We start from the raw sequence: 26,652 nt of genomic DNA on the forward strand, positions 1-26,652 counted from the left end.
CGTCGGCAGTTGTTTTTCAGTGAGCTAGTACCGAAATAGCACGAAAAAAGCTCGGACTGACTTCGTTATGAACAAACAAAACAACCGAAAAAAGACATGTAACTGACCTTCTCATTTGCTATCTGCAGAGCATAGGCAAGATTGCCCTCGTAACCAATAAAAGCATAAGGTGGCGACCGGACAAGTTTCCTCAAAGCGGATTTCAACGACACCACGTTCTCATAGGCATTTGGCAGGAATAAAGGTTTGGTGTATTTCTATCACAAAAATCGTGATTGTTTAGAGTTGCCAGAGAAAATTTTTTCATGTATTGATCTTCTCTCACCCCCCACAAACCTTACCTTGTACGTAAAAGGAAGCACTCCCACTTGGGTAGCCGTATCGGAGATGTTCATCCAATCAACGACGCTGAAAATGAAGTTCCTGATGTGATCAAAGTTACTCGTGTACTGCCAACTTGATGTGTCGACGATGAACAAAACATCGAGAGGATTTTCACATAAAGCTAAAACGCATAAGGAATCGTGTTGAGAACACTGATATGTATAAAACTGGATAACAACAACTTAGTGCTTGACTTGAAACCGGGTGGCGGCCATATTGGACGATGCACTTTTTCAGTTTTTAGATAACAAACTGCTATTCTTGCATTTATTTCGGATCATATGTTTCACTCTTGGGACAAAAAAGAATTATTATGACGACAAGACTGCAATAGAACGGTTTGGGCAAAAATTCAAAAACTAAATTTCATATAGAAATCTTCTCCCGTTGCTTAAATATAATAATAAAAGTTTTGGCACGATTTCTGAAAGAGAAAATAACAGGAATACAAAATATGATAAAAATTCATTATAAAATATATACTAGAAGTGGATAGTCCAATATGGCCGCCGCTCTCGAAAGTTGGCTTCAAAATTTTCTAGGGAACCAGAATTAGGTTGCGTTATCCAGTCTTTATATATATATGTGCTACTGTCATACAGGAATATATATAGTTCGGATCACGCTGACCGAACCGAGGAAAAGATTAGTCATTAAGGATCCCGCGAAAATCTATGAGAATATAACAAAAAGTTCACTGTACTTCTTTTCCCGCAAGTATCTCCGAGAAACCCATCTTTGCAGCTACAATCGAAATTCGCGTCATTGACGTTGTTACACGTACCACCGTTTTCGCAAGGAGATGAGTCACAAGGTTTCACTATATAATGCAGATATGGTTAAAACAATCGAAGATGAACTAGCGCGCGCAGCAATGCGCGAATTTTCTCAAATTTCGTGTACCTTTTATTGTACAGTCTTTTCCTTTCCAACCGCTACCACACTTGCACGTATAGTAAAATACCAGTGACGTACAAACACCGCCATTTTTACATGGATTCGGACTGCAGTAACCTGAAAAACAAGCCAAGATACATTTGCTAGTGAACAAAATTTGGCATCCACAATGGATTCAGTATCTTTTAAGGACATTGATGCGTGCTGTACCTGATAACCACGATGGCAGAGGATTGCTTGTTGCCAAATTGATGTTCATCAACACAAAGAAAGCAAGATGGAAACAGAAAGTCGTTCTTCCCATCGCTGAATGAAAAACAAAACGGCATGTTAACATATACACAAGGAATAAATGTGAGCTGTAACACTTCTCCAAAGGCCTGATTACAAAGGTGAAATTTGCACGCGTGACATTTGTCAAAGACAGATGTATTTTGACAAAAAGAAAACACATCTCACCAGTAAAGTTGAAGTTGCTTCATCTCGCTTCGAAAGCGAATAAATCAGCAAAACTTACTACAATCATTCATGGGTAAGACCATTAAAACATACCCGTATTGTGCATTTTCTATATCGTGGATTCAGGACAAAAAGATACTGTGAGTCAAGTTGCTACGCGGTTGAAAATCGGACGATGTTAAAAACTTGAAACTTTTAATCACGTTCACTTTTCAAATTGGCTAGTTAAGACGACTTGCTACAATCATTCATGGGTAAGACCATTAAAACATACCCGTATTGTGCATTTTCTATATCGTGGATTCAGGACAAAAAGATACTGTGAGTCATGTTGCTACGCGGCTGAAAATCGGACGATGTTAAAAACTTAAAACTTTTAATCACGTTCACTTTTCAAATTGGCTAGTCAGGACGACTTGCTCCCTTACACAAAATTGTTTTTCTATAAACTTTCTATTAGGTAAACGGCTTTCTGAAGCGCACAATAAATTTTGTTCCGAGAGCGTAAGCGTAAAAGCTCCGAGATAAGACAAGGATGGCTCAGTTACAAATTCATACCAAGGTGTGCCATGATGTTAGTTGGATATTTCAAGATGTACGTCAGTACTAGACTAAAACATAAGTTGACCGTAATCATAAAGAAAATCGGAAATATCTGCAAATAAATAAAGACCGCAATCGGTTTTAGGCAAGTCAGATCTTTATCGTAGGATGGTTAAAAGACAAGGATTTAATAAAGTCACGCATGCATGATTGCCGCAAGTTTGCTTGAACACAAAGACCTTGGTACGATCTAATCATTAGGAGCCAAGCAAATGAGTTTGTTAAGTATAGTTTCAGTATAACCTATATCTACAATTGGAAATTTAGTAACAATAGTTGATTTCGGAGTCTTTGAGACGCACATGATGATTATTTTATTGTAGCAGCAACTGCGTGGAACGCATTCTTTGAGATCATCGCACTAAAATTTTGCATAAGAACTGGATGTTGAAATAACGATTGCCAGCATGGAGGTTAGGCAGTGGGGTGGGGAGGGGAAGATTAGGTGTTAGGGGAACATAGGCGTAACTAGAACGTTAATTTGGGGTGTGTATATTCATATATTCAATTGTGCCCAACTGATTTCTTTTGAAATTCAAATCACTTATTCTGATGAAAACTTTAGAATTATTAAAAAATGTCGCTCGTTATTCCAGCTACGCGTCATGGAGTCGGTTTTAATTAAATTGACTAATCCTGTCCTATGCCGACAAAAGGATTACGTGTTTAATGTGTCTCTGTTTTAAGTGTCATCTCTAAAAATAGGGATGACATTGACCTTTTGTAACGTTATAAATATAGCATGGTTTGGAGGTTCTTATTTAGCAGACGTTGACACCTGACGAGTAGTCTGCCGAAATGCATGTCTCTTTCTAGCTGTAAATAACGGTTCCTTTGAATTGTTGGGTTAGTGTTCTGGTTAAAACAGTTCTTTTAAGAACTATTACATTGTTAATATCACCATTCGCCATGGTATTTGCTATTTTGAAATCCATCTTTAAGTTTGTCACCACGACAAAGTCTCTGTTTCACAATCAGAACTAAATGCCTAAAGGCTCTTTTCCACTCATCGCAAAATGCTCTCGCTGCGAGCTTGCGAGTTTGTTCGCGCGATCAAAAAAATTTGTTCAAATAATTTAACTATGCTGCAAGTCATGGTAAGCTCGCTGCGAGTAACTCGCAGGCACTCGCAGCAAGCTTGCGAGTACGTTTTGCGACGAATGGAAAAGAGCCTTAAGAATAGCTTTTGCAAAGTCCGCGCTGCGATCTTTTTTTCCGAATTTTGATGCATGATTGATGATATCGTTTGCTGATTTATTTTGGCTTCGAGCTGTACAATTCAAACGTGAGAATGTTGAGACAGTGAAGATGTTTTTGTCTTTTTTCCTATCGATGAAATCTATATTTTCCGAAGGCTTCGCGAGAAGAGGATGCGATTTATTCGGACTGGTATCTTTCTGACCACTTTTGAAACAATGCTTGTCCAGTCAATTTACGTCAATTGAAAACAACTACTATCTTTGTTTCACAGTTGAAAGCTCAATGTTGTACAGACGCTATTTCACAAACACAACCAAACAGTAGTAAGTAGAATAAGATGGTAACACACGTTGGCTTTCTGAAACTTGTTTCCAAGCAAATTAAACACTCAAGCACAATGACGACAATACACGATGACTTCAACAACCCAAGAACTCAACAAGACGAAAAATGGTGAAAAATTAAATAAAAAGCAAACCTGCGCAATCCGTGACTACGTGCTCTGGATCTCTTTACCAGCAGAATGAAAAAATCTCCTTCGGTAGAAAAAACGATGTGTTGCTGTTTTTCGATCTACCAAAGACAAAGCAACACCTGTGACATACAACGATGACAACTCACAATTTAGTAAGTACAGCGACATTTCATTGAGTTAAACGCATGATCGATCGAACGGTGAATGCAAATCAGTGCACATTGACGTTTAACGGGATGTTTACCCTCTTTGAAGTCAAGTAAGATAACTACCGCTAAGGTTCTTGAAACGTCATTCTACATCAACATCAACATCAACAGTCCTTCTCAAGACTTTACTAGCCTGGACGATCTACATCTATAAACATGATTATTCGATGATTGATATGATAACAGTCAATTGAATCGAACATTTCTGACATGTCACCAGTCTCCCACAAAGAAGTTATCAAAATCTTTACTTTCGAGAACCGACGTCTGTAGAAGTAACCTCGCAATGTATATGACGTACGTGTGACGTGTGAGAGACGTGATCCAATGGTGTTGTCGTCTTCATTCTTTACAGACACCCAGTTTCAATGGCATACTTACCAACACTACAGCAAGAAACGTCGGTTCTCTGCGACAATGAACAGCTGAATTTAAAGAAAGGTTTTTTGTAAACCTTTACGTAGATTGAATAAACAATGAACAATAAAAACGTGAAAACGTGATACAATGAACGGCAATCATTCAATCAAACCATGTTCAACCAAATTGTGCTGCCTTAGCGTACAAACATAACATCCTATCTTGATGTTATTTGTTTAAAGGCATAAGACTCGAAAATTGTGCTATTTAGATTATATTTTAATTGAACAGAACTTTGAACATGACAGCGTATGTTCAAAAACAGTTCATTCATATCACTTTTCATTCTCAAGATTTTGAAGTTTGTGTAATGTACGCCTCACACAACTTGCGATGTCGCATTGCATAACGAGAATTTGAAACGGCAGATATGTTTGCTGATATGTTACTTCAATCGAGCAGATTTCCCTTCATTGTGAAGAATTAATGGCAAAAAGAGCTGTCTTTGTCGCAGAATTCACTGAGTTCGTCCAGAAAATTGATCTGCACTCTGATTCGGTTTGTTTTATGGAGTTTATTAGCAATGAACAATCTACACAATCTCTTCAACTATTACAAATTTGAGTCTATTTATATGTTTACATTTCGTGACTTACGTGCACTACTACAACATGAATTAATTAAGAGAGAAAATACTTAGGAAGTGTTAAGTATATACACCCTAATTTTTAATTATAATTTTGGCACACATAAAACTCTGCATGGGAACTTATAAAATCTGGCATGCAATAAAAAATATAAATGAAATATCCTAAATTATACAACAGTCTTATCATTTCAAACAAAAATTGCCTAGAAACTAAAGGATATTTGAAAATTTGCAGCGATTCACTATGCAAAATGACGCTAAAAGTTGTGAAAATCGGTCACTACGAAAACGTCGATATCTTGAGAATGAAAAGAGATATGCACAAACTGTTTTATAAAATACATGTCACTTTAAAAGTTCTGTCGAATGAATTGAGACTACAAAATATGAATCAGAACAAAACGAGAAGTGAGCTGTGAATTTTCGACTTTATTTCAAAATCATTCTCATACAGAGGGAGACTGTAGAAGAAGATGACTGTCTGAGGATGACTTTAAAATAAAGACGAAAATGCACATCGATCTATCGATCTTGCAAGCGATCCTTGAAAGACTTCTCGGCCCTGGCATGCATGTAAAACAGAAGTTGAAAGAGGTTGAAGTGACGCTTTGAAAAAAAGATTTGGCCATTTTTATTATGAAAAAAGTTTAAGTCATCCAATTTAGCATCTACGTAAACAGTCAAATACGAAACAAGGCACAGGTGATCGTTATCCTTAGCCAATCAGTCTAACACATCTTAGCAATTTTTAGGACACACGCCATTGAAAACGTATTTGGCGTATTTTCTTTGCGAACGTTTTTGCATTTTGATTTTGAAGTCCGACCAGGACTTTACATTTCCTACAGCTGTAGACCCGCATTTCTCAATTCTCTTTACTTCTTTAGCAGAAAGAACTCTGTTCCAGATGTTGAGATCATTGATCTTGCCGACAAACCGCAATCTGAGAAGTGCAACCCTAAGAAATTTTAGTCTAGGCCGGCGTTGGGCCAACGACAGTACGCCACCTCCAGGTAAGGGTCTGCCTTTACTCAGTCCTTTTTTGTTGACGATACTTTTTCCATCCAAATAGAAAGCATAGTTGCCATCGGATGATTGCCACGTGAAACAAACGTGATGGCATCTCCGGTCATTTATAACCGCTTTCTCAACCCTACGAACGCCATTGGTTAGTTCATTTACTGCATGACGCAAGCAAAGAGATGGCAAGAACGAAAAACTTTACTTACACAACCAGTTTCCCGTTCAAGCGCACGCCTAAGCCATTTTTACGCTTTGATAAAGCAAACCGCTGCACACCCTTCACGGTGTAGCTCATTATGAACATGTATGGTCGCCTGCCCATTGTAAACACGCGGAAACAAACTGACATTTTGGACATCGTTTGTCGGATGACTGTTTTCACATAAGCTTTAGTCGTAAACTTGTAAAAGCCGATTGCGTATGCTATAAGAGATAAAGTCAACTAGGATTACTCCCAGAGAGGGAATGAAAAGAAAGAAAAAGTTGTTTCTTCTTTAGCAATCACAGGACGGATTGCCCTTTCACTTTTTTTCATTAACAAATCATCTCCGTAAAGATACCTTTATTTTCGCACTTCTTTCCCGAAAAACCAGTCTTACATCGGCACGACGGCTTTCCTTTATTCCCAAGAATACATTTTCCACCATTCTTGCAACCGAAGCCTTTACAGGAGGAGACTGACAATGGTAGATAAAAGGAAAACTGATTACTATCGAGCAACACGGATGAAACATTTTCATAATGAACGAACACCATTGTATACGTGTGATTTCCGAGCTGAGAAAGGCATTGACATTAAACGATGACTTGCGTAAACGAGATTTAACACAAAAATATGTCTAAGCTTAGTTATAAGTTATTTTTAGCCAAAATCGAATCCCCTTGATTCAGCCTGACGTTTTCCCTTCCATTACGTAGTTATATCAGCAATTTCAAGCTCGGCTACATTGAATTGCCCGGTATTCGAAACCTTTGTTCATTTCACTTAGAGAACTTCTATAAAAGTGCTAAACTGTAATAAGCAGATGAAACCGGAGCCAACAAATGTATTATATCACATGGATTCCAAAGCTTAATAATAGCGAATAAACGACTTTGACAGAATTGACATCACGTATAAGTTAAATACCTTTTTTTCCGCAAACATCCCCAGTCCAACCTTTTCCACAATTACATTGAAAACCATCCCCCTTCTTTACACAGAGACCACCGTTTTTACATGGCGAGTTTGGTTTATCACAGGGATGTACTTAAAATTGAAGAAGAGCACAATTTAGGAAGGAACATGAACTCGCGAATCACGATTGTTTCATTAAACTGTTACCTTTAATCTCACAAGTTGGTCCAGTGAAGTCTTCACAACAATCGCACTTAAATTTCCTTCCAATTTTATTACAAAATCCATTATTTTTACACGGGTTGACGGGTAGGTCACACGGATGGACTATGGATAAACGCCAAAGAATTACTCCAATAACAGTCTTTATCTTGGTAGTGATTATCACTCTTACCTTTTTTCTCGCATTTATCTCCTGAGAAATTTATACTACATTTGCATTTAAATCCACCTCCGTCTTTTTCACAGACTCCGTCGTTTTTACACGGTCCTTTACCCTTGTCACATGGATGGACTAAAGAGAAACATTTGTCACTTCCTGATCGCATAAAAATATTACTTCAACGATGATCGCGTTCTACCTTTTTCTTCACAGGTTTTCCCAGTAAAATCTGCAGTACACTGGCAGACAAAAACATCTCCATTTTTCTTACAAAGAGCGCCATTTTTACACGGTGTCGTTTTCTTATTACACGGATGAACTGAAGTAAGTTCAAAGCAACAAATTTAATTTGAATGTTAGTGAAAGTTTAAAAAACGAAAACTATAAAAACCTTTTATTTCACAAATATCTCCTGTCCAATCTTCGCTACAATCACACGTAAAACAATCGCCATCTTTTTTACAAAGACCATTATTTTTACATGGTGATTCGGCCTTGTCACATGGATGCACTAAAAACAAATATTTTAAAATTTTTCCATTACAATTTCCAAGCATTGATATTTCATTGATTTTACCTTTATCCTCGCATATATCTCCAGTGAAGTCCTTACTACATTTACATTTAAATTCATCTCCATCTTTTTCACAGACTCCGTCGTTTTTACACGGTCCTTTACCCTTGTCACATGGATGGGCTAGAGAGAAACATTAGTTAAACAGAAGAATATTTTTGACCACTTTCTTCACATGTTTTTTCTCTTATTTGTTTTTAATGTATTCTTTCACTTACAAACACAATTTTCAATTACGCATACTTTAGTATTTCTACCTTTCTTCTCGCAAGTATCTCCAGTGAAATCTTCATTGCATTTACACTTAAACCCATCTCCTTCTTTTTCACAAACTCCGCCATTTTTACAAGGTCCTTTGGCTTTGTCGCACGGGTGGACTAAAGACGAACAATTAAATATCTCATTATACGATAAAATTATTAAACCGTGATCTTTCCACCTTTTTCTTCACAGGTCTTTCCAGAGAAATTTTCCGTACAATTGCACACAAAAACATCTCCATCTTTCTCACAAAGAGCGCCATTTTTACACGGCGTCGTTTTCTTTTCACAAGGATGAACTACATTGGAGTTTGAGCGACAAATTTATCATGCATCTTCGCGAAAATTTTTAATAAACACCATACATACCCTTTTGTTCACAAGTATCTCCGGTCCAATCTTCATCACAATCACATGTAAAACCATCACCATCATTTTTACAAAGACCGTTGTTTTTACACAGAGACTTGGCCTTGTCACAAGGATGAACTAAACAGGAAATTTTTTATTATTAACGTTTTCTGTTTATCCCACCAGTAATGCTATAGGTTTTCCAGTAATTTCACCTTTCTCCTCGCATATATCTCCAGTATAATCTTTGTCACATTTACATTTAAATCTATCGCCGTCTTTTTCGCAAACTCCGCCATTTTTACACGGTCCTTTACCTTTGTCACATGGATGAACTAAAAACAAGCATTTATAATTCTTTAACTGCGCAAAAATATTATTTCAACCGTATTCTTGCTACCTTTTTCTTCACAGGTTTTTCCAACATAATCTGCAGTACACTGGCAAACAAAAACATCTCCATTTTTCTTACAGAGTGCGCCATTTTTACACGGTGTCGTTTTTTTCTCACATGGATGAACTGAAAGAAGGTTTATAGAAACTAATTTAATATCAATGTCAGTAAAATTATTAAATAAACACATGAGCACCTTTTCGTTCACAAGTATGTCCGGTCCAATCAATGCTACAATCACATGTAAAATCATCAAAATGTTTTATACAAAGGCCTTTGTTTTTGCATGGTGTTGTAGCTTTGTCACAAGGATGTACTAAACAGAAATATTTTCAAAAAAATTTTTCTAGCACTTAAGTAGCTACAATTCTTAAACAAGAGTAATTCATTTAGCCTCACCTTTTTCCTCGCATTTAAATCCAGTGAAGTTTTCATCGCATTTACATTTAAATCTATCGCCGTCTTTTTCACAAACTCCGCCATTTTTACACGGTCCCGCACCTTTGTCACAAGGATGAACTAGAGGAAAAACATTTATATCAGTTTTACTTTTTCCTTATGTAAGTCTACGAAAGGATGTTTTCACCTTTTTCTTTACAAGTTTTTCCTGTAAAATTTGCAGTACAATTGCACACAAAAACATCTCCATCTTTTTCACACAGTGCACCATTTTTACACGGTGTCGTTTTTTTATCACATGGATGGACTAAATCAAAGTGTAAACTACAAGTCAATTACGCCTCTCAGTGAAAGTTTAAAATAATCCTTATAAAAACCTTTTTGTTGACATGTATTTCCAGTCCAATCTTCGCTACAATCACACGTAAAACCATTAAAATCTTTTTTACAAAGACCGTTGTTTTTGCACGGAGACTTTGCTTTGTCACAAGGATGAACTGTAATACGAAATTTCGTTACGCTACTTTGCATTGAAAATAAAAATTCTAACTAAAAATATTTCATTATTTTACCTTTCGTCGCGCATATAATTCCGGTATAATCTTCGCTACATTTACATTTAAATCCATCCCCATTTTTTTCACAAATTCCGTCATTTTTACAAGGTCCTTTGCCTTTGTCACATGGATGAACTAAAGAAAAACATCTATCACTACCTTGTGTACTAAAAAATTCTTTTAACCGTACTCTTTCTACCTTTTTCTTCACAGGTTTTTCCAGTAAAATCTGCAGTACAATTGCAAACAAAAACATCTCCGTCTTTCTCACAAAGAGCGCCATTTTTACACGGTGTAGTTTTCTTTTCACATGGATGAACTACATTGAAATTTTGAGCAACAAATTTAATGTACATGTAGATGAAAATCTAAAACAAACACCATAAAAAACCTTTTTGTTCACAAGTGTCTCCAGTCCAATCTTCGCTACAATCACATGTGAAATTATCGCCATCTTTTTCACAAAGACCTCCATTTTTACACGGAGACTTAACCATGTCACAAGGATGAACTAAAAATCAAGTTTTGGGGATGATTTTGAAAATGTAGATAGTTTGCGCGAGAAAAAATACTTCTACTTGTTTACCTCTTTTTGCGCAAGTATCTCCAGCAAAAAATACGCTACAATTACATTTAAATCCATCTCCATCTTTTTCACACGCTCCGCCATTTTTACACGGTCCTTGAACTTTGTTGCAAGGATGAACTAACAAATAACAAATTTCAGACTTTGGTAAAATAGTCGACTTCATTATAATGCTTTGCTTCTTTTACCTTTCTTCTCGCAAGTATCTCCAGCAAAGTCCTCGCCACATTTACATTGAAATCCATCTTCTTCTCTTTCACAAACTCCGCCATTTTTACACGGTCCGTCAACTTTGTCACATGGATGGACTAAAGCCAAGAACTTAAAATCAGTGATTTTTGCACGGACGTTCATTTTAGAAAACGCGACTTTTCTTACTTTTTTTTTCACAGGTGGCTCCAGTGAAATCTCCAGTACAATTGCAGACAAAAACATCACCGTGTTTTTCACAAACAGCGCTATTTTTACAAGGTGTCGTCTTCTTATCGCAAGGATGGACTGTATTTATGTTCAAACAGAATAAATAAATATAAGTCGAGTTGAAGATGAGATGGAACAAAATAATTAACACCTTTTTGTTCACAAGTATGTCCGGTCCAGTCTTCGTCGCAATCACATGTGAAGTACTCGCCATCTTTTTTACAAAGACCGTTATTTTTACAAGGAGATTTGGCCTTGTCACAAGGATGAACTAAAGAAAAAACAACATCAAAGTTTCCATTCTTGTTCGTCGCACCATTAAGATTTTTGTCGGTTTACCTTTCTTCTCGCATTTTTCTCCGGTGAAATCTTCGCTACATTTACATTTAAATCCTTCTCCAATTTTTTCACAAACTCCGCTATTTTCGCACGGTCCTTCGCCTTTGTCGCACGGATGAACTTGAAGATAAAAAAGTATCGATCTTTTTTTCGTGCAATGTCATTCATGATCAGAAGGTAAAATTTCTTCTCACCTTTTTCTTCACAGGTTTTTCCAGTGAAATTCGCATTACACTGGCACACAAAAACATCTCCATCTTTTTCGCAGAGAGCGCCATTTTTACACGGTGTCGTTGTCTTATCACACGGATGAACTGAATTATAATTCAATGAAAAATTAAGAAAAAAAATTAAAAAAACCGCGGGATTAACAAGATGTAGCCGATACCTTTTTGTTCACAAATATCTCCAGTCCAATCTTCGCCACAATCGCATGTAAAACCATTAAAATCTTTTTTACAAAGACCGTTATTTTTGCACGGGGAATTGATCTTGTCACAAGGATGAACTGAAATAAAGTTTGAATTTTCCAGTATAGTTTAGTAGAGCATACAGTGTTAGTAAAAATAAATTATAGCCTAGCTCCAAAACAAGACTAGTTGTCAGTAATGAATTTGGAAGTGTAAAATTGGAAATATGTCCTAAATTGAGGTGCAATAATTTACTATGACGTACCCTATATATATTACTTATTTATAACAGATATGTCTCTAAAAATATCTACAACTGGAAGTATTCCTAGGCAGTCACCCATCAGAGTACTAACTTCCTCCAACAAGGCTTAACTTTGGTGATCAGACGAGAACCAGTGCTTTACTTGTGGTTTGGTCTATAGATTAGCAAGTTTCGTTGCACGATAAAACTTTCAATGCGTTTACCTTTTTTTTCACATTTATCTCCTGTAAAATCTTCATTACATTTACATTTGAATCCACCTCCATTTTTTTCACAAACTCCGTCATTTTCACACGGTCCTTTACCTTTGTCGCATGGATGAACTGAAGAAAAATATTTATCATTCCCTTACAGCACAAAAATATTACTCCAACCATGATTCTTTTACCTTTTTCTTCACAGGTTTTTCCAGTAAAATCTGCAGTGCACTGGCACACAAAAACATCTCCGTCTTTCTCACAAAGAGCGCCATTTTTACACGGTGTCGTTTTCTTTTCACATGGATGAACTGAAGCAAAGTTTGAGCAACAAATTTAAAATGGACATTAGTGAAAGTTAAAAATAAAAATAAAAATCATAAAAACCTTTTTGTTCACAAGTATCCCCAGTCCAATCTTCGTCACAATCACATGTAAAACCATTAAAATCTTTTTTACAAAGACCGTTGTTTTTACATGGTGATTCGGCCTTGTCACAAGGATGAACTATAATAAAAAATTCAAAAATTTCTCAGTCTGATTAATCCCGCTTGAAATATTTATTCCATTTACCCTTTTCCTCGCATAGTTCTCCAGTGAAATCTTCACTACAATTACACTTAAATGCCTCTCCTTCTTTTTGGCAAGCTCCGCCATTTTCACATGGTCCATTGCCTTTGTCACAAGGATGAACCAACAACCAAAACATTTGTGACTTTCCTTTTTTAAAAGAAGTTGCCACCGTCAAAATTTTTTGTCTTTTTTACCTTTTTCCTCGCAAGTATTTCCGCTGAAATCTTCACTGCAATTACATTCAAATCCATCGCCATCTTTTTCACAAACTCCACTGTTTTTACACGGTCCTGCACCTTTGTCGCATGGATGAACTAGAGACCAATGGCGAGACCAACAAGATTTCAATATTTTTCTCATAGTGAAATAGTTTGTTTGATTGTAATTGTTTTTTTCTTTTTACCTTTTTCCTCGCATTTATCTCCTGTGAAATCTTCATCACATTTACATTTGAATCCATCTCCATCTTTTTCACAAACTCCGTCATTTTCACACGGTCCTTTACCCTTGTCACATGGATGAACTACAAAGGAGTATTGATAATTTTTTCTTTGTCGTCATGTCATTTGATGCTTTGCAAAGATAATTTTTTTACCTTCTTCTTCACAGGTTTTTCCAGTAAAATCTTCGGTACAATTGCACACAAAAACCTCTCCATTTTTTTCACACAGCGCACCATTTTTACACGGAGTTGTCGATTTTTCACATGGATGAACTGAAATAAAGTTTGAATTTTCCAGTATAGTTTAGTAGAGCATACAGTGTTAGTAAAAATAAATTATAGCCTAGCTCCAAAACAAGACTAGTTGTCAGTAATGAATTTGGAAATGTAAAATTGGAAATATGTCCTAAATTGAGGTGCAATAATTTACTATGACGTACCCCATATATATTACTTATTTATAACAGATATGTCTCTAAAAATATCTACAACTGGAAGTATTCCTAGGCAGTCACCTATCAGAATACTAACTTCCCCCAACAAGGCTTAACTTTGGTGATCAGACGAGAGCCAGTGCTTTACTTGTGGTTTGGTCATATAGATCAGCAAGATTCGTTGCACCATAAAACTTTCAATGCGTTTACCTTTTTTTTCACATTTATCTCCTGTAAAATCTTCATTACATTTACATTTGAATCCACCTCCATTTTTTTCACAAACTCCGTCATTTTCACACGGTCCTTTACCTTTGTCGCATGGATGAACTGAAGAAAAATATTTATCATTCCCTAACAGCACAAAAATATTACTCCAACCATGATCGTTTTACCTTTTTCTTCACAGGTTTTTCCAGTAAAATCTGCAGTGCACTGGCACACAAAAACATCTCCGTCTTTCTCACAAAGAGCGCCATTTTTACACGGTGTCGTTTTCTTTTCACATGGATGAACTGAAGCAAAGTTTGAGCAACAAATTTAAAGTGGACATTAGTGAAAGTTAAAAATAAAAATAAAAATCATAAAAACCTTTTTGTTCACAAGTATCCCCAGTCCAATCTTCGTCACAATCACATGTAAAACCATTAAAATCCTTTTTACAAAGACCGTTGTTTTTACATGGTGATTCGGCCTTGTCACAAGGATGAACTAACAACCAAAACATTTGTGACTTTCCTTTTTTAAAAGAAGTTGCCTCCGTCAAAATTTTTTGTCTTTTTTACCTTTTTCCTCGCAAGTATTTCCGCTGAAATCTTCACTGCAATTACATTCAAATCCATTCTCATCTTTTTCACAAACTCCGCTGTTTTTACACGGTCCTGCACCTTTGTCGCATGGATGAACTAGAGACCAATGGCGAGACCAACAAGATTTCAATATTTTTCTCATAGTGAAATAGTTTGCTTGATTGTAAGTGTTTTTTTCCTTTTACCTTTTTCCTCGCATTTATCTCCTGTGAAATCTTCATCACATTTACATTTGAATCCATCTCCATCTTTTTCACAAACTCCGTCATTTTCACACGGTCCTTTACCCTTGTCACATGGATGAACTACAAAGGAGTATTGATAACTTTTTCTTTGTCGTCATGTCATTTGATGCTTTGCAAAGATAGTTAACATACGAAGAACGTATCCTTACTTTGACATAAATACATAAATATCCAAACAGATTCCTCACGGTCACTAATAGTTAACATACGAAGAACGTATCCTTACTTTGACATAAATACATACATATCCAAACAGATTCCTCACGGTCACTCATAGTTAACATACGAAGAACGTATCCTTACTTTGACATACATACATATCCAAACAGATTCCTCACGGTCACCCATAGTTAACATACGAAGAACGTATCCTTACTTTGACATACATACATATCCAAACAGATTCCTCACGGTCACTCATAGTTAACACACGAAGAACGTATCCTTACTTTGTTATAAATACGATGAACGCATGGATGAACTAGAGACCAATGGCGAGACCAACAAGATTTTAATTCTTTCCTCATAGTGAAATAGTTTGCTTGATTGTAAGTGTTTTTTTCCTTTTACCTTTTTCCTCGCATTTATCTCCTGTGAAATCTTCATCACATTTACATTTGAATCCATCTCCATCTTTTTCACAAACTCCGTCATTTTCACACGGTCCTTTACCCTTGTCACATGGATGAACTACAAAGGAGTATTGATAATTTTTTCTTTGTCGTCATGTCATTTGATGCTTTGCAAAGATAATTTTTTTACCTTCTTCTTCACAGGTTTTTCCAGTAAAATCTTCGGTACAATTGCACACAAAAAGCTCTCCATTTTTTTCACACAGCGCACCATTTTTACACGGAGTTGTCGATTTTTCACATGGATGAACTGAAATAAAGTTCGAGCAGAAAATTTACGCAAACGTGCTATTTTATAATGTGATCGGAAGGTGGACTATATACCTTTTTGTTCACACGTATCTCCAGCCCACTCTTCGCTACAATCACATGTGAAATTATTGCCATCTTTCTCACAAAGACCGCCATTTTTACATGGCGACTGGGTCTTATCACAAGGATGAACTAAAAACCAAAATTTTTAAAAATTATAAGGTTGTAAAAACCTGTATACTTATGACAATTTTAAGTTCACTGAGTTCAAGTTTTTCCTATCTCGTCCAATTTTTTTATGTTTATTCAAAATAAACATTTTTCGATGGCGACGGTGAAACGTTAATTGACGTCACACCACGTCACCAGAGCAGATCGCAAGATTACTCGACGTACCATCACATCCGGGATGTTTGCATACACACGAGGTCTTGTCTTTGTCGTAGATGCATTTCTTCTGTTCACCACAATTGGCTTCATCGCAAGGATTTTTGGATACTATTTAAGAGTTTAACACAAAAACAGTAGGTATTTTTCAATATGTACTCAAAAGCAGTTTCAACACGCCATTGAGAATTCGCCACATCCTCTTCAAAGGTTGTCTCGAAGAAACGTGTTTTGAAAAAGTATAAACAGGTCGGTTATCAACAAATAACCACAACTTAACATACATATCCAAACAGATTCCCTTGGTCACTCATAGTTAACATACGAAGAACGTATGCTTACTTTGACATACATACATATCCAAACAGATTCCTCACGGTCACTCATAGTTAACATACGAAGAACGTATGCTTACTTTGACATACATACATATCCAAACAGATTCCTCACGGTCACTCATAGTTAACATACGAAGAACGTATCCTTACTTTGACATAATACATTGGAAAGTTGACGCGCATGATCAACCAATTTGGAGTAAACCGCTGCAATCACATTTGTCTTATTGGCAAGTTCCCTCAATGTTTTTTCTCTCAGAGCAAAATCCGACGACATGATGGGAGCGAGTACTTCCACAACAAAGACCTTCACTCCTTTCGCTCTAAGTTCGTTAGCCGCCTTATACGCATTTGCTATGCTGTCCAAGGGTTTCTGAGCGGATACTATAACGACCGCTTTAGCAGCATTTGGCCTCTGAGAACCGGTTGGAAATACCTGAAAAGACGCGTGCAATTTTGAGGAAAGTCACGTAAAACAACGGTTAACGTCGGCAGTTGTTTTTCAGTGAACTGGTACCGAAATAGCACGAAAAAAGCTCGGACTGACTTCGTTATGAACAAACAAAACAACCGAAAAAAGACATGTAACTAACCTTCTCATTTGCTATCTGCAGAGCATAGGCAAGATTGCCCTCGTAACCAATAAAAGCATAAGGTGGCGACCGGACAAGTTTCCTCAAAGCGGATTTCAACGACGTTACATTCTCATAGGCATTTGGCAGGAATAAAGGTTTGGTGTATTTCTATCACAAAAATATTGATTGTTTAGAGTTGCCAAAGAAATTTTTTCATGCCTTGATCTTCTCTCATCCCCCACGATCCTTACCTTGTACGTAAAAGGAAGCACTCCCAGTTGGGTAGCCGTATCGGAGATGTTCATCCAATCAACGACGCTGAAAATGAAGTTCCTGATGTGATCAAAGTCACTCGTGTACTGCCAACTTGATGTGTCGACGATGAACAAAACATCGAGAGGATTTTCACATAAAGCTAAAACGCATAAGGAATCGTGTTGAGAACACTGATATGTATAAAACTGGATAACAATAACTTAGTGCTTGACTTAAAACCGGTTGGCGGCCATATTGGACGATGCACTTTTTCAGTTTTTAGATAACAAACTGCTATTCCTGCATTTATTTCGGATCATGTTTTACTCTTGGGACAAAAAAAATTATTATGACGACAAGACTGCAATAGAACGGTTTGGGCAAAAACTCAATTTCATATAGAAATCTTCTCACGTTGCTTAAATATAATAATAAAAATTTTGGCACGATTTCTGAAAGAGAAAATAACAGGAATACAAAATATGATGAAAATTATTATAAAATATATACTAGAAGTGGATAGTCCAATGTGGCCGCCGCTGTCGAAAGTTGGCTTCAAAATTTTCTAGGCACCAGAATTAGGTTGCATTATCCAGTCTTTATAAATATCAGTCGTTGATAATCGTGAGCAGCATGTGCTACTCTTATACAGGAATATATATAGTTCGGATCACGCTGACCGAACCGAGGAAAAGATTAGTCATTAAGGATCCCGCGAAAATCTATGAGAATATAACAAAAAGTTCACTGTACTTTTTTTTCCGCAAGTATCTCCGAGAAACCCATCTCTGCAGCTACAATTGAACTTCGCGTCATTGACATTGTTACACGTACCACCGTTTTCGCAAGGAGATGACTCACAAGGTTTCACTATATAATGCAGATATGGCTAAAACAATCGAAGATGAACTAGCGCGCGCAGCAATGCGCGAATTTTCTCAAATTTCGTGTACCTTTTATTGTACAGTCTTTTCCTTTCCAACCGCTACCACACTTGCACGTATAGTAAAATACCTGTGACGTACAAACACCGCCATTTTTACATGGATTCGGACTGCAGTAACCTGAAAGACAAGCCAAGATAAATCTGCTAGTGCACAAAATTTGGCATCCACAATGGATTCAGTATCTTTTAAGGACATTGATGCGTGCTGTACCTGATAGCCACGATGGCAGAGGATTGCTTGTTGCCAAATTGATGTTTATCAACACAAAGAAAGCAAGATGGAAACAGAAAGTCGTTCTTCCCATCGCTGAATGAAAAACAAAACAGTGTTATAAGGCATGTTAACATATACACACGGATAATATGTGAGCTGTAACACTTCTCCAAAGGCCTGATTACAAAGATGAATTTGCACGCGTGACATTTGTCAAAGACAGATGTATTTTGACAAGAAAACACATCTCACCAGTAAAGTTGAATTTGCTTCATCTCGCTTCGAAAGCGAATAAATCAGCAAAACTTATTACAATCATTCATGGGTAAGACCATTAAAACATACCCGTATTGTGCATTTTCTATATCGTGGATTCAGGACAAAAAGATACTGTGAGTCAAGTTGCTACGCGGTTGAAAATCGGACGATGTTAACAACTTAAAACTTTTAATCACGTTCACTTTTCAAATTGGCTGGTCAGGACGACTTGCTCCCTTGCACAAAATTGTTTTTCTATAAACTTTCTATTAGGTAAACGGCTTTCTGAAGCGCACAATAAATTTTGTTCCGAGAACGTAAGCGTAAAAGCTCCGAGTTAAGACAAGGATGGCTCAGTTACAAATTCATATCAAGGTGTGCCATGATGTTAGTAGGATACTTCACGATTTACTTCAGTACTAGACTAAAACATAAGTTGACCGTGATCAAAAAGAAAATCGCAAATATCTGCAAATAAATAAAGACCGCAATCGGTTTTAGCCAAGTCGGATCTTCATCGTAGGACGGTTAAAAGACAAGGATTTACATTAATAAAGTCACGCATGCATGATTGCCGCAAGTTTGCTTGAACACAAAGACTTTGGTACGATCTAATCATTAGGAGCCAACCAAATGAGTTTGTTAAGTATAGTTTCAGTATAACCTATATCTAAAATTGGAAATTTAGTAACAATAGTTGATTTCAGAGTCTTTGAGACGCACATGATGATTATTTTATTGTAGCAGCAATTGCATGGAGCGCCTTCTTTGAGATCATCGCACTAAAATCCTGCATAAGAACTGGATGTCGAAATAACGATTGCTGGTATGGAGGTTAGGCGGTGGGGTGGGGAGGGGAAGATTAGGTGTTAGGGGAACAGAGGCGTAACTAGAACGTTAATTGGGGTGTGTATATTCATATATTCAATTGTGCCCTACTGATTTCATTTGAAATTCATATCACTTTCAAAAGAAATCATTAGGGCACAACGGAATATATGAACATGCACCCCCCAATTAACGTTCTGGTTACTCCTCTGTAGGGGAAGATGGACATTGGGTGACGGGGAGGGTGGACATTAGGTAGCGGTCTAGTGATAAGTGATTCTTATCCCTTCGTAAATCTAAAAGTTTCCTCATAAAAGACAATCAGAACTGAATGCCTAAGGCTCTTTTCCACTCATCGCAAAATGCTCTCGTTGCGAGCTTGCGAGTCTGTTCGCGCGATCAAAAAATTTTGTTCAATTGATTTAACTATGCTGCAAGTCATGGTAAGCTCGCTGCGAGCTTGCGAGTACGTTTTGTGACGAGTGGAAAAGAGCCTTAAGAATAGCTTTTGCAAAGTCCGCGCTGCGATCTTTTCTTCCGAATTTTGATGCATGATTGATGATATCGTTTGGTGATTTATTTTGGCTTCGAGCTGTACAATTCAAGCGTGAGAATGTTGAGACAGTGAAGATGTTTTTGTCTTTTTCCTATCGATGAAATCTATATTTTCCGATGACTTCGCGTGAAGAGGTTGTGATTTATTCGGACTGGTATCTTTCTGACCACTTTTGAAACAATGCTTGTCCAGTCAATTTACGTCAATTGAAAACAACTACGATCTTTGTTTCACAGTTGAAAGCTCAATGTTGTACAGACGCTATTTCACAAACACAACCAAACAGTAGTAAAAAGATTAAGATTGTAGCACACGTTGGCTTTCTGCAACTTGTTTCCCAGCAAATTAAACATTCAAGCACAATGACGACAATACACGAGAGATTTCAATAACCCAAGCACTCAACAAGATGATGAATGGTATATAATTGAATCAATAGCAAACCTGCGCAATCCGTGACTACGTGCTCTGGATCTCTTTACTCGCAGAATGAGCAAATCTCCTTCGGTAAAAAAACGATGTGCTGCTGTTTATCGATCTAACAAAGACAAAGCAACACCTGTGACATACAACGATGACAACTCACAATTTAGTAAGTACAGCGACATTTCATTGGGTTAAATGCATGATCGATCAAACGGTGAATGCAAATCAGTGCACATTGACGTTTGACGGGATGTTTACCCACAAAAAGGTTTCTTAGGGCCTGTTCACATGAGCCCGGGTAGCCGGGATTCAGCGAAGCGTTTAATCATTTTAGCAAATGGAAAAGATTAATTCCTTCACAACAAAAAAGTTATTTAAGCAATTTCCCTATGTTCTGAATTTGCAAATTCGCAAAACCTTTAAAATGAAAACAAATAATTAGGCCAGATTTGAAAAATACAACTAAAATGACTCATGACTTATAAGAAAGATTGTAAGTTTTGCGTTTAGAGTTTTTACTTCTTTCAATATCTCAAAATCATTTCACGTCTCGCTGAATCCCGGTTAGCTGGGCTCATGTGAACAGCCCCTTAAATAATGAAACAGAGACTTTGTCGTGGTGACAAACTTAAAAATAGATTTCAAAATAGCAAGTACAATGTACATTGTTATTATCACCATTCACCATGGTATTTGCTATTTTGAAAAAGGTTTCTCTTCCTATTTTAATCGGTTTACTCAAGTATAAGTAGTATGGATTTTTTTCTCCTTGTTAGCTGGTTTAATTGATTTGTACATAAGAAAAATTCGCGATCGATAACTTTTGACCATATATACCATTTCAAGATGCTTGATTGTACACACTACAAAATGAATGCGCAAATAGGCAATTCGCGCACATGTTTTCATTAATGGATCCGGTGCTGTCTTCATGTTGACATTGTCTGTTCTTGTGTATGTGTGGACAATCGGTCGCATGCATCGTTGAATTTCTTCGTTCATCGTCTGTTCTAGCGCAAATATGACTGTTAGTCAAGTGGAACAGATTGAAACCGATGATGATTATCGACGTTTCGTACTGTCTGTAAAAAAGATCCTAGAAAATTAAGGTCTTAGATTTTCCTTTCCTAATTTATAGATCATTGCACGCATGCCTGAGGCATTTTGCAATCTCAATGACAAGTAACTCGACACATACACTTGAAATTCATCCAAACAAAGACGACAGTGTAAAACTTGTCTAAGTGGATTGGTGACGCATGTATCAAGAATTCGTGTGAGCATCATAATCATTTTCAATGAGAACTCTCACATAAAGTAAATGGTTTGAACCCGGGAGTACCGTTATATGTTTGTAAATGATGATCGTCCAGGTTAATAAAGTCCTGAGAAGGACTGTTTTTGTTGTTGTTGACTGACGTTTCGACAACCTTAGCGGTAGTCATCTTCAGAGTCAAATGACTACCGCTAAGGTTGTCGAAACGTCAGTCATTAACAACAAAAACAGTCCTTCTCAGGACTTTATTAACCTGGACGATCATCATTTACAAACATATAACTCTCACATAGTAAAACATCCAAGACTGTGACTTTATAACGATCGAAAATCCTACAAACTCGAAACACGAGAATGATTGACACCGATGTGTTGATCAGCTTAGCAGACAATTCACTGTCAATTCACTGTTTTTAATTTAATTTTAGCACCAGTAGACCAGTAGCTTGATTGATGTCGTTGCTTGACCAGCGGTCCCCGAGATTGGCAAGTTAATCTTGTACTTCATTAGTCATCTTGTAAATGTGCCTAATGAGCAGTATTTCGTGCAAAACTGCACGTAGCTTGGGACACTGATATCAGAGATATGCATGTAGTAATGTAGGTTGTACAGTACTACATGCATAGTGTCTTAACCCAAAGTAGTACATATCAATGTCCCAGTCTACAGTACTACATATCAATGTCCCAATCTACAGTACTACATAACAATGTGCCAATAAACAGTACTACATATCAATGTCCCAATCTACAGTACTACATATCAATGTCCCAAGCTACGTGCAGTACTGAAAGAAATACTGCTCATTCGGCACAATTAGGAGATAACAAGTGAAGCCCAAGCTCGTAAGCAGCGACAGATTAACAACGACGCTAATTAAGATACTGGTGCAGAAATTAAAAAAAACAATTGTTGTCGTAAAATGTCTGAAGAAATGCTCTATAGTCGAGAGAAATTAAATCGTAATAAATTTGTAGTGATCATATGGTGCGATAGGAAATCAAAATACGCGTCAATACTGCTTTGTAAAGAGACTTTTGTCAATTGGCACAGGAAATTATGTTCAGACACTTAGTCAGCAAACTTTTGTTCCGAGCATGATTATTTGATCGTAATAAAGTAAATGGTTTCAGCCCGGGAGTATCGATAGTTACATGTTTGTAGATGTAGATCGTCCAGGTTAGTATAGTCCTAAGAAGGACTGTTGTTGTTGATGTTGACATCTTTAGCGGTAGTTTTCTTTGAAGTCAAGTAAGATAACTACCGCTAAGGTTGTCGAAACGTCAGGTTACATCAACATCAACAGTCCTTCTCAAGACTTTACTAACCTGGACGATCTACATCTACAAACATGACTATTTGATGATTGATATGATAACAGTCAATTGAATCGAACATTTCTGACATGTCACCAGTCTCCCACAAAGAAGTTATCAAAATCTTTACTTTCGAGAACCGACGTCTGTAGAAGTAACCTAGCAATGTATATGACGTACGTGTGACGTGTGAGAGACGTGACGCAATGGTGTTGTCGTCTTCATTCTTTACAGACACCCAGTTTCAATGGCATACTTACCAACACTACAGCAAGAAACGTCGGTTCTCTGTGACAATGAACAGCTGAATTTAAAGAAAGGTTTTTTGTAAACCTTTACGTACATTACCATCAAACTGATACAATGAACGGCAATCCTTCAATCAAACCATGTTCAACAAATTTTGTTTCCTTAGTGTACAAACATAACATCCTACCTTGATGTTATTTGTTTAAAGGCATGAGACTCGAAAATTGTGCTATTTAGATTATATTTTAATTGAACAGAACTTTCAAACTGACAGCATATGTCCAAAAAACAGTTCATTCATATCACTTTTCATTCTCAAGGTTTTGAAGTTTGTGTAATGTACGCCTCACACAACTTGCGATGTCGCATTGCATAACAAGAATTTGAAACGGCAGATATGTTTGCTGATATGTTACTTCAATCGAACAGAGTTCCCTTCATTGTGAAGAATTAATGGCAAAAAGAACTGTCTGATCATTTCAAACAAAAATTGCCTAGAAACTAAAGGATATTTGAAACTTTGCAGCGATTCACTATGCAAAATGACGCCAAAAGTTGCGAAAATCTGTCATTACAAAAACTTCGATATCTTGAGAATGAAAAGAGATATGCACAAACTGTTTTATAAAATACATGTCACTTTAAAAGTTCTGTCGAATAAATTGAGACTACAAAATAGGAATCAGAACAAGACGAGAAGTGAACTATGAATTTTCGACTTTATTTCAAAATCATCCTCAGACAGAGGGAGACTGTAGAAGAAGATGACTGTCTGAGGATGACTTTGAAATAAAGGCGAAAATTCACAGTTCACTTCTCGTCTTGTTCAGATTCATATTTTGTAGCTAATCTCAAGATGTCTTGTTTCTTCGGAATTTGTTTTTAACGATTTTTTTTTAAATCCTACAGTTGGTTACTTTTTAAACATTTTACAAAAATTGAAAGGAGTTACACATCTCTCGCAAATATTTGGGTTCATGTGTAATTCCAATGACATCATCCAATTTCTTGTCTCAATTTATTAGTACATTTTTTTATATAGATATAAGTAGATTTTTCTCAAGCAGACGTATCCCTAATGAGGCACCGTTTTTCTTAATTTTTGGTTTTCAACAGTTCTTGTTAGAACTGGCATTTACAAGAATGACATCTAGTAAATGACATCTAAGAACTGTCATCTATAAGGTTTTATTTTTTACGACATAAAATAGAAAAGTCAACAAAGAATATGGACCTTTATAGGATAAGAACAGGCATTTTCATACGCTTCATTTTTCCCCCTTTGTGGGAAGATTTGTCACAAAAATCTGTCAATCAATACATCAATAAATCAATCAAACCGCGTTCTTCAGATGATCAGATCAAGCCTGCAAGACATCATATGTTGGTGATGGTGTAATTTGAAACAACAGGCTTTGTATAGTCCCCATTCGTTCCGGGCGGTTCCATCACTGCCTCGCGAGGTTCCTCATCTTCGGAGCTATCCGTAAAGGAGTCGGAACTCTCGTCATCAATCAAAGCCTGATTCATGTAAGCATGCACTTTAGCAATAGCCTCTTCCTTCTCGATTTCAACGGCGAATGTCGACAATGCCGTGGCTGCTTCTTCAGCGGAGTGTAATGAAGTTTCCTCGTAGTAAATACGTAGTTCACCGTCCCCAGACCTCTATAACGGTGGACGATCGTTAAGGATGCATCAATAATTGAAAGTGGAAACAATGTTTTGGTTACTACTCACGCGTTCGGGATCATTATCTTCTTGACTGCTGGGGAAGAAAACAGAAAATGCGATGAAAGATGAAATAGAGATGTAAAAAAGTTGAATGTAAATGAAAGGCACGTCTGAAGTGTATGGTTAAGTACTACGAATGCTTCAAGCACGAGAGAGAATTGTGGTTTGGACTAAGACATGCTTTAGATTTAAGATTATTGTGATCTGGGGATCATCGGGTATTCACATAATTTTTCAACATTTTCAATTTTAAGGACTTTAAAAAATCGTACGAGCTTTCTGAATGAAATCTGTTCCCAGACGTTGCTTTAAGTCGCACAATAATTTTACTCACAGTTGCTGTTTTCCATCGAGAGATACTGCTTTCTGTGGTAGGACACAGTCACTTGTGTCGCCTACTGGCATGAAACGTTTCCTTCCAAGGAAAAAAAAAACAAAAAAAAATTCGAAAAAATCCTCGTTTTGTACAGCACACATACAAGTAGAGATATTACCACCTTCTTAAACAGCACAAGAGAAATATACCCAGTAGACCACCAATACCCACAAACACCCCCATTAGTAACAACATCATTTCGACGACGGTGATTTCATCTTCTCCCTTCAAGACACTGCTTCTTCCACATAAACAGGCAAGATTGGCATGTTCTTTGTTCGCTTCGCAATATTCCAATATCAAGCTAAAAAGGGTAGAAACGTTACGAGTAAAAACCCACCCGAAGCCCACGCAATTGAGATGAACTCTAGCATTTGAGATGGGCTCTACAGATTGGCAAAACGTACCTTAGCATTTTTGCTTGAGTGAGAAATTCGCCATCTTTAACAACGTAAAAAAGCACGTTCGATCTATGACAAAATGCTCAAGTGCTCAACATAAAGTTTTTACAGTTAAATGCATCACTGGAAATGTAAATTGTTTCGATGATTTTCCTATGCAATATTATCGTTATAATTGGCAAAATGACTTCTTCACCGTCAACGCATCAAAAGTTCGGACTGCAAGCAAAAAAGATAAACTAAATGTAAACCAAAAGAAGTGTATCATTGCTGGATCCCTTAAAGGAAAAGGCTTAGAAATGATGAACAACTCAATAAACGAAAAGCAATGCTTTATGGTGTGCTCATAGTTCCGGATCGATAAGATATGATTGGAATTTCCATGAAAATCAGTTGTATAAATCTGATGAATTATCACTACCGTACAAATATAGTATGGAATGATTGTTTGATCGTAGTAGAACTCAGAGCCCTGTAACGCCAGTGTCACATTTCTCTGCAATCAAGGAAATTAGGATAAATAGGGTCACATGGGCATCTAGCTGGTTCCTCCAATAAGCAAACGATAATCAATCATTTTGAAGTGAGGATAAATTATAAAAAATGTTTACAATGATTTTAT

The 26,652-nt window shown here is 36.8% G+C and overlaps 2 protein-coding genes and 2 pseudogenes across 3 annotated transcripts in view; all 4 read right to left on the reverse strand.

Annotated features, from left to right (window-relative positions):
• LOC124452520 overlaps window positions 1-21,653 on the reverse strand; it is a 28,318-nt gene extending 6,665 nt beyond the window's left edge. Inside the window, exons 1-57 of the mRNA XM_047003079.1 lie at window positions 21,518-21,653; window positions 20,699-20,792; window positions 18,610-18,705; window positions 18,406-18,516; window positions 18,206-18,322; window positions 17,449-17,612; window positions 17,216-17,365; window positions 16,773-17,058; window positions 16,294-16,395; window positions 15,970-16,089; window positions 15,776-15,895; window positions 15,584-15,703; window positions 14,954-15,073; window positions 14,745-14,864; window positions 14,551-14,670; window positions 14,355-14,474; window positions 14,170-14,289; window positions 13,679-13,798; window positions 13,487-13,606; window positions 13,278-13,397; window positions 13,084-13,203; window positions 12,898-13,017; window positions 12,702-12,821; window positions 12,517-12,636; window positions 12,027-12,146; window positions 11,833-11,952; window positions 11,639-11,758; window positions 11,451-11,570; window positions 11,258-11,377; window positions 11,068-11,187; window positions 10,880-10,999; window positions 10,685-10,804; window positions 10,493-10,612; window positions 10,309-10,428; window positions 10,114-10,233; window positions 9,924-10,043; window positions 9,737-9,856; window positions 9,534-9,653; window positions 9,344-9,463; window positions 9,159-9,278; window positions 8,962-9,081; window positions 8,772-8,891; window positions 8,590-8,709; window positions 8,336-8,455; window positions 8,150-8,269; window positions 7,958-8,077; window positions 7,771-7,890; window positions 7,584-7,703; window positions 7,389-7,508; window positions 6,820-6,936; window positions 6,466-6,682; window positions 5,980-6,389; window positions 1,492-1,587; window positions 1,288-1,398; window positions 1,088-1,204; window positions 342-505; window positions 108-257 (exon numbers count right to left, since the gene is read on the reverse strand). Coding sequence (XP_046859035.1) covers window positions 108-257; window positions 342-505; window positions 1,088-1,204; window positions 1,288-1,398; window positions 1,492-1,587; window positions 5,980-6,389; window positions 6,466-6,682; window positions 6,820-6,936; window positions 7,389-7,508; window positions 7,584-7,703; window positions 7,771-7,890; window positions 7,958-8,077; window positions 8,150-8,269; window positions 8,336-8,455; window positions 8,590-8,709; window positions 8,772-8,891; window positions 8,962-9,081; window positions 9,159-9,278; window positions 9,344-9,463; window positions 9,534-9,653; window positions 9,737-9,856; window positions 9,924-10,043; window positions 10,114-10,233; window positions 10,309-10,428; window positions 10,493-10,612; window positions 10,685-10,804; window positions 10,880-10,999; window positions 11,068-11,187; window positions 11,258-11,377; window positions 11,451-11,570; window positions 11,639-11,758; window positions 11,833-11,952; window positions 12,027-12,146; window positions 12,517-12,636; window positions 12,702-12,821; window positions 12,898-13,017; window positions 13,084-13,203; window positions 13,278-13,397; window positions 13,487-13,606; window positions 13,679-13,798; window positions 14,170-14,289; window positions 14,355-14,474; window positions 14,551-14,670; window positions 14,745-14,864; window positions 14,954-15,073; window positions 15,584-15,703; window positions 15,776-15,895; window positions 15,970-16,089; window positions 16,294-16,395; window positions 16,773-17,058; window positions 17,216-17,365; window positions 17,449-17,612; window positions 18,206-18,322; window positions 18,406-18,516; window positions 18,610-18,703 — 7,206 coding nt within the window. The 5' untranslated portion in view covers window positions 18,704-18,705; window positions 20,699-20,792; window positions 21,518-21,653. The remainder of the gene's footprint in view (window positions 1-107; window positions 258-341; window positions 506-1,087; window positions 1,205-1,287; window positions 1,399-1,491; window positions 1,588-5,979; window positions 6,390-6,465; window positions 6,683-6,819; window positions 6,937-7,388; window positions 7,509-7,583; window positions 7,704-7,770; window positions 7,891-7,957; window positions 8,078-8,149; window positions 8,270-8,335; window positions 8,456-8,589; window positions 8,710-8,771; window positions 8,892-8,961; window positions 9,082-9,158; window positions 9,279-9,343; window positions 9,464-9,533; window positions 9,654-9,736; window positions 9,857-9,923; window positions 10,044-10,113; window positions 10,234-10,308; window positions 10,429-10,492; window positions 10,613-10,684; window positions 10,805-10,879; window positions 11,000-11,067; window positions 11,188-11,257; window positions 11,378-11,450; window positions 11,571-11,638; window positions 11,759-11,832; window positions 11,953-12,026; window positions 12,147-12,516; window positions 12,637-12,701; window positions 12,822-12,897; window positions 13,018-13,083; window positions 13,204-13,277; window positions 13,398-13,486; window positions 13,607-13,678; window positions 13,799-14,169; window positions 14,290-14,354; window positions 14,475-14,550; window positions 14,671-14,744; window positions 14,865-14,953; window positions 15,074-15,583; window positions 15,704-15,775; window positions 15,896-15,969; window positions 16,090-16,293; window positions 16,396-16,772; window positions 17,059-17,215; window positions 17,366-17,448; window positions 17,613-18,205; window positions 18,323-18,405; window positions 18,517-18,609; window positions 18,706-20,698; window positions 20,793-21,517) is intronic.
• LOC124453781 lies at window positions 12,356-12,475 on the reverse strand (annotated as a pseudogene).
• LOC124453791 lies at window positions 14,008-14,126 on the reverse strand (annotated as a pseudogene).
• A 2,835-nt stretch (window positions 21,654-24,488) lies between the features above and the next one.
• LOC124453689 (cadherin-23-like) overlaps window positions 24,489-26,652 on the reverse strand; it is a 38,148-nt gene continuing 35,984 nt past the window's right edge. Inside the window, exons 57-61 of one of the 2 annotated variants that reach the window (XR_006951162.1) lie at window positions 26,037-26,099; window positions 25,751-25,933; window positions 25,588-25,668; window positions 25,260-25,287; window positions 24,489-25,187 (exon numbers count right to left, since the gene is read on the reverse strand). Coding sequence is in view for 1 of the 2 variants with exons in the window: in XM_047004513.1 (XP_046860469.1) it covers window positions 26,200-26,249 (50 nt within the window). In the remaining variant the exon portion in view is untranslated. Of the gene's footprint in view, window positions 25,188-25,259; window positions 25,288-25,587; window positions 25,669-25,750; window positions 25,934-26,036; window positions 26,100-26,173; window positions 26,250-26,652 lie in introns of those variants that run through there. The other variant, XM_047004513.1, reaches the window with a different exon arrangement.

The sequence above is a fragment of the Xenia sp. Carnegie-2017 genome, unplaced genomic scaffold, assembly GCF_021976095.1.
Source record: "Xenia sp. Carnegie-2017 unplaced genomic scaffold, XeniaSp_v1 HiC_scaffold_25, whole genome shotgun sequence".
NCBI classification, from domain to species: Eukaryota; Metazoa; Cnidaria; class Anthozoa; order Malacalcyonacea; family Xeniidae; genus Xenia; species Xenia sp. Carnegie-2017.